Genomic DNA, 12,949 nt, shown 5'->3' on the forward strand with positions numbered 1-12,949 from the left:
CACATTGTCCCAACTTGTGACCTGAAGTTGCTTCTAATGCTGCTACAGCAGTTGATCCTGTGAGGGTGGGGTCATCACCCTCAGAGAGGCTGAAAGCATGTGGGGCTAAAAAATCCCCCTGTCATAGTTCCACCTTAAAAATAACCCCTTTCAGTCAAAGGGGAAGAGTGTTCTCTGAGACTGTGTGGATGAAAACTCTTTGTATAAAGCAGGGTGACCAAGCCACTTAACCCTTCAGTGATGTCTGTCTCCCTGGCCTTAAGCAGTACTGCCATTCTGACTTGACGAAGCTAGATGAAGCAGAAAGTTCAAGGTTATATGGCCAGGGCACAGCAGCAGAAAGACCTACTATCCAGTCATGCTTCTAATTCAAAACTCCTAAGCGACTTTGAAACAACTGCTCTCCTGAGTCTCAAAGCCACCAAGAGGATGAGATTTGGAAAGCTTTGTTCTTCATCAAATAAAAGGGAAGTGGTGATGAAAGATTTCTTGGCTATTTGTAAATGAATGGCTGACCCATTTTTTATTTTACATTTACTTCAATAGTAGCAGGAAGTTTTCAGCTAAGACAAATTTCTTTAGTTAATAACATCTGCTTTGTTGTTTTTTCTTTACTCATAACAATTGCTGTGTGTCATTATAAAAATAATTTAACTCTCTTCTAAGATTAGAAGAAATATGAAATTATCAATTTGAAATCACATGTCTGGGCTATCCTGGAAGATCCTTTATGAACTTTTCCAGGTTCACTAGTCTATGATATTGGGATATGAGAAAATTGTGGAGCTCCTGTGGTGTGCACAGATCAAGTCAATGTAAGTTTTATATATTCTATTTTCGTTATAATTTAAATTTTACTTACTTAGACACAGGTTCTTGCTATGTAGTCCTTGCTTGCCTGGATCTCATTGGGTAGCTCAGGCAGGCCTTGAACTCACAGCAATCTCCTGTCTCAGTATCTTTACTATGATAGTTATAGGCATGCATCATTAAGCCTGGCTTGATAATCTATTTTTAAAACAAAAAAAATCCAGAAAAAACCACAGGGGTAATTTTAGTAGAGGTTTTATTGTGTTACATGGAATAGGTAATCCAAACAGAAAAATTTATTTATTTTTCGTTTTTGTTTTTTTTAACTAGTTTTAAATGAATACTTTTCTCTACAGTCACAAAGATGAATCACAGAGATAAATGAACATGCCATTTTTATTTTGCTGCATATTAATTTACTATTCAGCAATATTTTATAAAATTCAGAGTGATTTTTTTTACCCCTTTTTCTGTTTGAGAATAAAGATTAGGTACTTTTCACATTTCATGTATATAACTTTGAAATGCCAGAACTCTGTCTGTCTTGATTCCTTTAGTCACACTAAGAATTGTTCATGATATTGATCATAGTAACAGTCACAGATATTATTTATTGAACATCGATCACATCCAGCTTCTTATAATCACACAGTATGCACTGCTTTCATGTCCTTTCTGAACATTTGGCTGTTCCAGATCTCTTTCATTTTAAAATGTTAGCCCTGCTTTGAATATTGATACACAATAATTGCAAGCAAGCTTGCTTTTATTTTATAGGTAAAAACACTGAGGCTTTGAAAAATTGTCCATTATCCATTAAGAACAATTGACAATGGCAGGATTCAAATATAGAGATATCAACCAACCAGTCCACAGTCCAGCCCACAGACACTGTGACAGGACGGCCTGGGTGCAAGTCTTACATCTGGCACAAATTTTCTATTTGTATTACTCAAAACAAAACAAAACAAAACGAATCTCTAAAAGCTAGGGGGATAGAGTGTAGTGAACGGGCTCAAGACAACCCACAGTTGTTATATGCAGTGTCTTGTTTTCTTCCTGACAAGGTGGGAACTTACTCTGTGGGCATGTTGTGAGGGTTAAATAATCTGATGTATGTAGTGCAGTTTGGAAAGATCTTGGGAAGGGCTAAGCTCATGCAGGTGTTTGCTCTGCCATTGCTGTCTGGGCTTCTGTCTAGAAAATTTGCCTTAAAGAGCAAGACAAGGCAAAAAATAAAAGATTATTTCTTAAATTTGCAGGAAAAAAGTGTGCTAATCAGAAAGGTCTCTTTTCACTGTTTATACTTTATTGCAAGGAGGTGAAAATTGTTTCTACAAATTTCAGGACTGCCTTGTAGTCATTGTAGGGAATAGCAGACTTAACTAGGTGGATTTTAGTAAGGCGAGACAAGCAAAACCCAGAAGAATATAAAACATGGAATCAGGGATAGTAAATTAGATTGGCTTCCTATACGCCATCCACAGCCTGGGATGGGGAAGCACAACAGTAAAGGAACAGAAGAGAAGAGTGGGGCATGCAAATCTCCACATTGGGTTTCTCTCCTGCTCCTCCTCCTCCTTCAGTATCAGCCAGCTTTACCATCAGACAGACTGACACAGAGGAAAGCAAGCATCCTTGAATAATCTTAGTGGAATGCTTTCATTTGAAAGGAGTGGATTACCAGATGTTGTCAGAGAGCTTAAATATTTTCTCAAATGCCATCAAATTGACCATGAAAACGGTCAGAGGTGCATCTCACTTGGAGCTAGAAAATTACTGGCTATTAAAAGTTCATTCAAAGCTGTAACTAAAGAAACTGAGATAATGAGTCATTATTTACAGCTAATAACTTGTGCCCAGTTAAGAAAAGGGCATATGCTAACATTTAATGAATAACAGAATAAATGTGTCTAAGATTTTTAGAAAGACACATGTTAAGAGGAGAGTGGAGTATTCAAAACAAACATTGCAACATTCCCAACCCCTGGAGTTAATTCTCTCACATATGTTTATTTTTACTTCATAGGAGACACTGCAATTACACACTCAGTACCCGTGGAGTCTATGGAAATACCACACAATATTACAGAGTTTTTTATGCTGGGACTCTCCCAGAGGCCAGAGGTCCAAAGAATTCTCTTTGTGGTATTCCTGATTATCTACACAGTCACAGTTTGTGGCAACATGCTCATCGTGGTCACTATCACGTTTAGCTCTAACCTTGCTTCCCCCATGTACTTTTTCCTTTCCAATCTATCTTTTATCGACACCTGCTATTCCTCTTCTTTGGCCCCTAAACTCATTGCTGATTCCTTGTATGAAGGGACAACTCTTTCTTATGAGGGCTGCTTGGCCCAGCTCTTTGGAGCTCATTTCCTTGGAGGTGTTGAGATCATTCTGCTCACAGTGATGGCCTTTGACCGCTATGTAGCCATCTGCAAGCCCCTGCACTATACCACCACCATGACCAAGCACCTCTGTGGTATGCTGGTGGCAGTGGCTTGGCTGGGTGGTTTCCTGCATTCATTGGTTCAGCTCTTTCTGGTTCTTCAGTTGCCCTTCTGTGGACCCAATGTAATCAATCACTTTGTGTGTGACTTGTACCCTTTACTGGAACTGGCCTGCACTAATACATATGTCATTGGCCTGCTGGTGGTGGCCAACAGTGGTGTGATCTGCCTGCTGAACTTCCTCATGCTGGCAGCCTCGTACATTGTCATCTTGCGCTCCTTGAGGTCCCACAGTGCAGAGGGTAGACGGAAAGCTCTGTCTACCTGTGGGGCCCACTTCACCGTTGTTGCTTTGTTCTTTGTGCCCTGTATATTTAGTTATATGCGTCCATCAACTACTTTACCTATAGACAAAAACATGGCAGTATTTTATGGTATTCTGACACCTATGTTGAATCCACTCATTTATACTCTGAGAAATAAAGAGGTGAAAGATGCCATGAGAAAGCTCTTCACACACTCAGAAATGCTAAGTACCTGAGTTCTAAGGAAGGTAATAGCAGGGACTCTACTTCTCTAAATGAAACAACTAAAGTTTGCTGTTTTCACTCCCAAATATCACCTTGTTACAGTTATCCATCCTACCATCATCATAGGCTTTAGGGCTTACAATCTTTTTGGCTGAAATTGCAGTTTTATTATGGACTTGCTGTTTAAGATATATGACCTGGATTTTCATTATTGGTTTAGAAATAAGAAAACTATGTCACCTGTTGTGGTCAATTGAATTTTCAAAGTTATCTAGTTTCAAAACTCAATCAGTTATTTTTGGGAAATTATAACCCATTATGACAGGGTTCTCTACTTTTTAAAGGTATTAAGTGTATATCTCAATAAACTTGGAAAATATGTGAAGACAATTTATGTTTCCCAGTGTTATTTCAACAAATGATCTAGACAAAACTTTTAACGCAGTTTCCAGACATACGAAAGCAGTATCATTGTCATTAAGTGGCATGACAAGTTGGGTCTGTGTGATAATTGAGCTACAGAAAAGGAAGGAAAAGCACATCTGAAAATCCTTGAGGCTTAGTCACATATAAAGAGTCTTGTGGGCATACAAAATCATATCCATCATCATCCTTTGTGACATTGGCAATATTGCTTTCACACTAGTTCAGACAGGCCAAGAGCTAGGCTCTGGAGACAAGCCAGATTCTCCGTCTTAGTTCCTATGCTTATTGCTGTAGTGATCATGAATAATCGACAAAAGTCTGTAAGTCCAAGTGAGATCATGTCTTACTTACCTTGATGTGTATGGTTTCTTCCACTTAGCATTATCTTTTTTTCTGTCTACTCATGCTGCAGCGAATGATAGTATTTTCTACTTTTTAAAAGTATTAATATATTTTATAGTTTGTATTTATTGTCAAAGATGCACAACCTCAGCATAAGACTAAAATATATGACAATGTCAGTGCTGCCAAGAACGAGGACTGGCAGCTATCTGACGCTCTGTTAGTGACGTAGCTGTATAGAAAGCCATTTGATGATATTTATCAAATACAGAAGTCAAGCTGTTTGATTTGCCTATAGGTATTTTTTTTTAACAAAAATCTCATGCATATACGTGCAGAATTACAAACAACTGTATTCACCACAGAACTGTCTTCTTTTTCTTTTGGTAATAAATAATAGATTTTGGGACAGGGGTGCTAGAGAGATGGCCCAGAGTTTAAAAGCACTGTTTTCTCATCCAGAGGTCCTGAGTTCAATTCCCAGAAACCACATGGTGACTCCTAACCATTATAATGAGATCTGGTGCCCTCTTCTGTCAAATAAGCATATATGCTGGCAGAACACTGTATTCATAATAAACAAATCTCAAAAAATAGACAAGACATAAACAACAATAACAAAATAACAAGACATAAACAATCAAGCAGGGGAATGTTTTAATAATATACACTAGATATGATGAGTTACTTTATAGTCATTCAAAGAAAATTAAATCAGGTCTATGTGCACCAACAGAGATGGTCTGGAAAGCAATATCGACTGAAAAAATAAGTTGAACACAGATATAATTAGTTATATTGGTATATGATTGTAAAACCAGCACTTAGGAGTAGGGATAGGAGGATCTTAAGTTTGAGAGCATCCTGGTTACATAGCCAGACCTTGGTGAAATAAAAAACAGAAATAAGCTGGGTTGTGGTATTACACAACTTTAGTCTCAGTACTCAGGAAGCAGAGGTAGACAGATTCCTCAGTTCAAGGCCAGGTTGGTCTACAAAGGAAGTTTTAGGACAGCCAGTGCTACACAAAGACACCTTGTATTGAAAAACCAAAAAAAAAAAAAAAAACCAAACCCAGAAATAAAATGACAAACAAATGAACAAAGAAATAGTGTGTGTGCATGTGTGTGTATGTATATGTGTATATACATGAATATGTATGTGTATATGTGAACGTATATGTCTATATATGTATGCAGATGTATATATGTATATTTATACATATGTGTGTAGGTATATTGTATGCATTATATGTTTATATGTATATAGATGTGTGTATGAATATGTATGTGCATCATACATGTATGTGTATATATGTGTATGCTATAATATTAATATGAAAAATTATTGAGTATTGTGGTTTATGTTTGTGTATATCAAACATGATTGAAGAAATGCTATCAAATTCATCATATTTTCTTTATTCAAGACACAGAAAATACGAGAAGATTTTTCCACATGTGAGCGCATTTATATATGATTAATACAAATGCAAAAATAAAATTAAAGAGACCTGGTACTCATTAGAATGTTGCCTTTCAACGCTCAGAAAATGACAATTGTCTTTTCTCTCAAAACAAGGCATTTTAATGCTTGACAAATTACTTGGAAGTTAAAAGCACTTACTTCTCTCACAACAGGACCTAGATTCAGTTACCAGCACCCACATGGCAACTCATAGCTGCCTGTAACTCTGGTTCCCAGAGAATCTAAAGCCTTCTTCTGACCACTTTAGGCAATAGGCATATATGTGGTACACATGCACACATTCAGACACTAACACGTACACATAAAATAAAAAATAAATATTAAAAAAATCCAAGATACTCTGTTGCAAGTCTGCTCCCATTGCTAAGAATTTCCCGTGTCTCCACACATTGAAGCACGTCTGCACTCATGACACATCCTGTCTGAAGTTAGCCTTCCTGCAGATCTCTCTACATCTCACCACCATGACTTCTTTACTCTTCAACCGTTTTTATTTTTTCTCTCTACTCTTCAATTACTGCTTCTTTGATATAACACCAGATACAGCTAAAAAGTTTGTAAAGCCTCTGCTGGCCTAAAAGGTGGTGACTACACCCTGGGTGTAAAGTGTTCATTCTTCAGCTTAACAAAGCAGCCTAGGCATCTACACCTTCCTAATGCTGTTTCCTTGCCCCCAGATGAGCACTTGTGCTTAGGCTACGCCCAGTATAAGGAGAGACAATATGCAAGGAATAATAACTGATGTTAATTGGAGCTTGGTTCATGTTAGACAAGGAAATGAAAGACTACAGACTTGAAATAAAGTAAAAGTTCAGTTTTAAATTTTGTGGAAAACATGCCAAGAAATGGAAAGAGAATAGCAATGCTTGAAACTTTTATGTACAACAGTCTTGTGGGCTGGAAAAGTACTTAAAACAGTGTTTTCTTCATTTCCCCAAAATAGAATTTGGAATTTGAATGGAAATGAGAGTGAATACGTGTGTGTGTGTGTGTGTGTGTGTGTGTGTCTTGGCAATAAGACACACACATTTACATACAATGTTTCACAAACACAAGAAGACAAACAATGGATATTCTCACTAATATATCAAAGTCAAAGCATTTGATATCACTGAGGTTGAGAGTAAAATATTCACAGACACTGGGCTGGTTGGAAAAGAGGAAGAATAAGATGAAATTAGATAACAGGAACCAGACTGCACTTATTTAGCAACAGTCGGTTCTAAATACAGTGGGTGACTATGCTCACAACAATTTGTCATGTATTTCATGAAGAACAACAGAGGAGTTAAAGAGTCTCAAAGCAAGTGGATGACAAATAATTTTAACGGGGTTGATAAACTTGCTATTCTGATTTGAATACTGACTTTGTTTATTGTATTGAAACCACATCATAAATATATATATTAATTATGCCAATTAAACTTTGAAGCAGAAGAAAATTGACTATCTTAAGTTTTATTAATTTAAGGAGAACAAATATCCAAGAAACAGCATCAGACATTGTTTTTAAAAACACAAATCACCAGGCTTATGGATCACCAGCTTTGCACATTTGACCCCAGAGCTTCTTCATAACCTTTTTGACCTCTTCATTTCTGAGGGTATAGATTAAAGGATTCAACATAGGTGTCACCAGGGTACAAAATACAGTCACGGCTTTGTCAGTGGGGAAGGAAGCCATAGGCCTTAGGTACAGGTATGAACAAGGTACAAAGAATAAGACAACGACGGTTACGTGAGAAGCACAGGTAGACAGGGCCTTGCGACGACCTTCTGAACTGTGATTCCTCAGGGAGTGAAGGATGACTATATAGGAAGCAACCAGCATAGAGAAAGTAAGGAAACACAGTGACCCACTGTTGGCAGCAATCAGAGGCCCAAGAATGTGAGTGTCAGTGCAGGCCAACTCGAGGAGTGGTATTAAATCACACATAAAGTGGTTGATGGTGTTGGGGCCACAGAATGGTAACTTGGCCATAAATAAAATCTGTATTCCTCCATGGATGAATCCCAAACTTATAGCAGCTCCCACCAAGGAAACACACACAGAACGGTTCATGATGGTCATATAGTGCAAGGGCTTGCAGATGGCTACATAGCGATCATAAGCCATGGCAATCAGCAAGATGATTTCAGCTCCTGCGAAAAAATGCTCAGCAAAAAGCTGAGTCATGCAGCCATTGAATGATACAGTGCTCTTCTCAGAAATTAAGTCATAGATCATTTTGGGTGCTATGGAAGAAGAGTAGAAACCATCTATGATGGACAAGTAGGACAGAAAAAAGTACATGGGAGTAGCCAGGGCCGGGCTGATGAAGATGGTGACTGAGATGAGCGTGTTACCTGCCAGTGTAATCACATAGATTACTAAGCACACAATAAATAAGAGTTTCTTCAAATTTTGATCTTGAGTCAAGCCCAGGAGAATGAATTCTGTGACATTGCTCATGCTTTCCATCAGTTTACCTAAGGCTCTGAGCATACAGTCATCTGAAAAGAAACCAGAGTGTGTCTCAGTGATGTTATTTTAAAAGAAACACTGAAATACTCCATCATCTCATTACCTCTGGTCCCTGAATCCGATGTAGCTGCACTTCTTCTTAATCCTGCCAATAGTATCACATCACATGCAGTAATAAAGAACAGAAGTAGTTTGCTTTATTTCTAATAAGTTTCCATGGAATAGTGACATAAATTACAAATACTGAAAGAATCCCCTTTTTCCTATTGGTTTGACTTGTCCAGCCTCAATATGAGTGCTTTTACCTTGTTTTATTATATACTGTTTGTCCTGTTGACATTGTCTATTGGAGCTCTGCTCTTTTTCTGAAGAGGAAAATGAGGGGGAGTGGGTCTGGGAGTTGAGTGGGGAGGTGGTTCATGAGCTATGAAGAGGGGGAGGAAGGAGAAAATGTCATTGGGATATATTGTATGAGATAATAATCTATTTTCAATAAGAAGAAACCCATTTGTCGTAATTAATGACATAGGACACAGTCTTCTGTAAGGCTATGACCTCTGCAAGGTCACCATTCTTCAATAGATGTCCCCACAACCATGACTACATACATGCATATATATTCATGTGTGAATAGGTATGTATGTATTCATGTATGTATGTAAGTATGTATAGGCAACAAAAATTTGACTCAGTGTGCTATTTAAAGTTTTAAGATCAAAAAAGAATCAAAAAGATGAAGAGTGGTCAGTGAGCAAGCGACTGATGCAAGCAAATATCATATTGTGTAAAAATATATCAGAGCAATGGACTGAGATCTCAAGGTCCAGTTGATAGGCAGAAGGAGGGAGAAGACGAGCAAGGAAGTCAGGACTCCGAGGAGTTGGTCCACCAACTGAGGCAGTGTACCTGTTCTAATGGGAGTTCACCAAAACCACCTGGACAGGGTCTGAATGAGCATGTGAGCAAACTGGACTCTCTGATTGTGGCTGACAATAGGGGCTGACCGAGAAGCCATTGATAAAGGCACTGGGACTTGTTTTTATGGCATGTTCTGGCTTTTGGGGACCCTAGTCTATATGGATGCATAGCTCCCTAGGCCTGGGTGTAGGATGGAGGACCTTGGACTTCCCACAGGGCAGGGTTCCCTGCCCTCTCTCAAACAGGGTGGGAGAGGGAGGAGGGGGTGTGGGAGAGCGGGAGGGGATTGGGAGGAGGGAAGGAAGTGTAAATAATTGAATGAAAAATGTAAAAAAAAGTTTAAGAAAAGATTTAGAGGATCATAAAATATTTGGGGCAATACTTTATTTTAGTAAGTGTCTACAACCTAAAAGCCATCATTCCAGTCTCCCTTACCATTCTAAGACTAAAGCATTTTCAGCCACAGCCAATGTGAAAGCAAGCCTACCTACAAAATATGCTGAAAATTAAAGCTCAAGAGATTTACGAAATAAATTTTTGCCTGGAGAGATGGGTCAGTGGCTATCTCTGGCTGCATTTCTAGGGGAATGGTGTTCAATTCTCTGCACCCACATGGTTGTTCAGAACCATGTAACTCTAGTTCCATGGTATCTGATGCCATCTCCTAGCCTCTGAAAGCATGTGTGACAACCAGACATACATGTGGAAAAACATCTACACACATAAAAGTAAATAAACAGGAATGATAAATTAATAATCAGTTAAAAGCAATTTCAAAGACTGTTCAGACATTTAGGACAACTGTAAGTCAATAGCTTGTGTCCATTCTGTGAAAATGTAGTCTCCACGTAGAAAGGAAAAAAGTGGGTTTTTTGTTTTGTTTTGTTTTTGCTTCAGAGGAGTATTTGAAAACCTCTTAAACTTAGGAAAACAGAAAGTTATTTGATAAACACTACTTTTCCTTCCTCATTCTAGCTGCAGTGCTGACCATAAAAATATCAACAGAGTTAATGCTGGTCTATTTCCTAACAGTCAACAATCCAGCATATAGAAAGAAAGGTTCACAAGCCTGAACATCTAAGTGAGGTGCTATTTAGACTTGACTGCTTCAGGGGAAGGGAAAGACAGTCTTCTGTAAAGCTATGACCTCTGCAAGGTCACCATTCTTCAATAGATGTCCCCACAACCATGACTACATACATGCAAATATATTCATGTGTGAATAGGTATGTATGTATTCATGTATGTATGTAAGTATGTATAGGCAACAAAAATTTGACTCAGTGTGCTATTAATAAAAAGGACATGGAATTGGGGGCATCAGGAGGTTGGGAAGGATCTGAAAAGAGTGTATGTTGAATATGATAAAAATATATTGCATGATATTTGATATTCTCATATTAAATATAATAATTGTTTGAACCCTTAAAACTTTATTGTCATAGAAAATAGTAAAAATTGCACTTTATGACTGTATTGGTAAGTGATGATTAGTTCAAGTTGAATTTAGATTGTATTTACTTATTTTTCTCATCTTAAAGAAATTGAGCATTGTGGAAATACCTAGATTTATTGTGGCCTCTTTACACTGTCCCTACTTGGCTTAATGTGCCAGACTGGTCGATTTATACATATTTCTAATATAAGATGACATATCCATCAACTGAACACTGGATTACGAAATATAGTTTATATCCTAAGAGGAAAGCTCATAGCACTAAGTGCCCACTTAAAGAAAACGGAGAAAGCACACATTGGAGACTTAACAGCCTACCTGAAAGCTCTAGAAAAAAAAGAAGCAGACTCACCTAGGAGGAGTAGAAGACTGGAAATAATCAAACTGAGGGCTGAAATCAATAAAATAGAAACACAGAAAACAATCCAAAGAATCAATGAAACAAAAAGCTGGTTCCTGGAAAAAATCAACAAGATTGATAAACCCCTATCCAAACTAATCAAATGGCAGAGAGAGAATATGCAAATTAATAAGATCAGAAATGAAAAGGGGGACATAACCACAGACACAGAGGAAATTCAGAGAATCATTAGATCTTACTACAAAAGCCTGTATGCCACAAAACTGGAAAATGTAAAAGAAATGGACACTTTTTTAGATAAATACCATATACCAAAATTAAACCAGGAACAGGTGAACAATCTAAATAGATCTGTTAATCGCGAAGAATTAGAAACTGTTATCAAAAACCTCCCTACCAAAAAAAGCCCAGGACCAGATGGTTTCAATGCAGAATTCTACCAGAACTTCCAAGAAGACCCAATACCTATACTCCTTAATGTATTTCACAATATAGAAACAGAAGAGTCATTGCCAAATTCCTTTTATGAAGCTACAGTCACTCTGATACCAAAACCACACAAAGACTCAACCAAGAAAGAGAATTACAGGCCAATCTCACTCATGAACATCGACGCAAAAATACTCAACAAAATACTGGCAAATCGTATCCAAGAACACATTAGAAAAATTATCCATTATGATCAAGTAGGCTTCATCCCAGAGATGCAGGGCTGGTTCAACATATGAAAATCTATCAATGTAATCCATCATATAAATAAACTGAAAGAAAAAAATCATATGATCATTTCCTTAGATGCTGAAAAAGCTTTTGACAAAATTCAACATCCCTTTATGATAAAAGTCTTGGAGAGATTAGGGATACAAGGGTCATACCTAAATATAATAAAAGCTATTTACTGCAAGCCGACAGCTAACATCAAATTAAACGGAGAGAAACTCAAAGCCATCCCACTAAAATCAGGAACACGACAGGGCTGTCCACTCTCTCCATACCTCTTCAATATAGTGCTTGAAGTTTTAGCAATAGCAATAAGACAACATAAGGGGATCAAGGGGATTCGAATTGGAAAGGAAGAAGTTAAACTTTTGTTATTTGCAGATGATATGATAGTGTACATAAGAGACCCCAAAAACTCCACCAAAGAACTCCTACATCTGATAAACACCTTTAGTAATGTGGCAGGATACAAGATCAACTCCAAAAAATCAGTTGCCCTCCTATACACAAAGGATATGGAAGCAGAGAGGGAAATCAGAGAAGCTTCACCTTTCACGATAGCCACAAATAGCATAAAATATCTTGGGGTAACTCTAACCAAGGAAGTGAAAGATCTATTTGACAAGAACTTTAAGGCATTGAAGAAAGAAATTGAAGAGGATACCAGAAAGTGGAAGGATCTCCCTTGCTCTTGGATTGGGAGGATCAACATAGTAAAAATGGCAATTATACCAAAGGCAATTTATAGATTCAATGCAATCCCTATCAAGGTCCCATCAAAATTTGAAGTTATGTTTCTCTACTAATGTCAATTTGGAAATAGCAGTATTCTAAGAAAGTCAACTGTGGTACAAAGCCTTCTTAGGGGCACTCAGAATCTATAAAGAAATGTGTTTGAATTTAAACTTCTAACATATCTAGTCTAGTGATATGTTTCTATTAGGCCAAACTGTCTGCCACACTCACATTTACAAATGACAT

The 12,949-nt window shown here is 37.6% G+C and overlaps 2 protein-coding genes across 2 annotated transcripts; one reads left to right on the top strand and one right to left on the bottom strand.

Moving 5' to 3' along the window:
* Positions 1-2,877: 2,877 nt before the first annotated feature.
* On the top strand, positions 2,878-3,804 carry LOC121459776 (olfactory receptor 4C3). The gene has a single exon (XM_041669773.1). The coding sequence runs from the start codon at positions 2,878-2,880 to the stop codon at positions 3,802-3,804; it is 927 nt and encodes a 308-aa protein (XP_041525707.1).
* A 3,776-nt stretch (positions 3,805-7,580) lies between these two features.
* LOC121463833 (olfactory receptor 4C45-like) lies at positions 7,581-8,510 on the bottom strand. Its single transcript, XM_041676338.1, has one exon. The coding sequence runs from the start codon at positions 8,508-8,510 to the stop codon at positions 7,581-7,583; it is 930 nt and encodes a 309-aa protein (XP_041532272.1).
* Positions 8,511-12,949: the final 4,439 nt, after the last annotated feature.

Source organism: Microtus oregoni, unplaced genomic scaffold (assembly GCF_018167655.1).
Source record: "Microtus oregoni isolate MIOR12 unplaced genomic scaffold, Mior012 000001F_ref0000356, whole genome shotgun sequence".
Classification (NCBI taxonomy): domain Eukaryota; kingdom Metazoa; phylum Chordata; class Mammalia; order Rodentia; family Cricetidae; genus Microtus; species Microtus oregoni.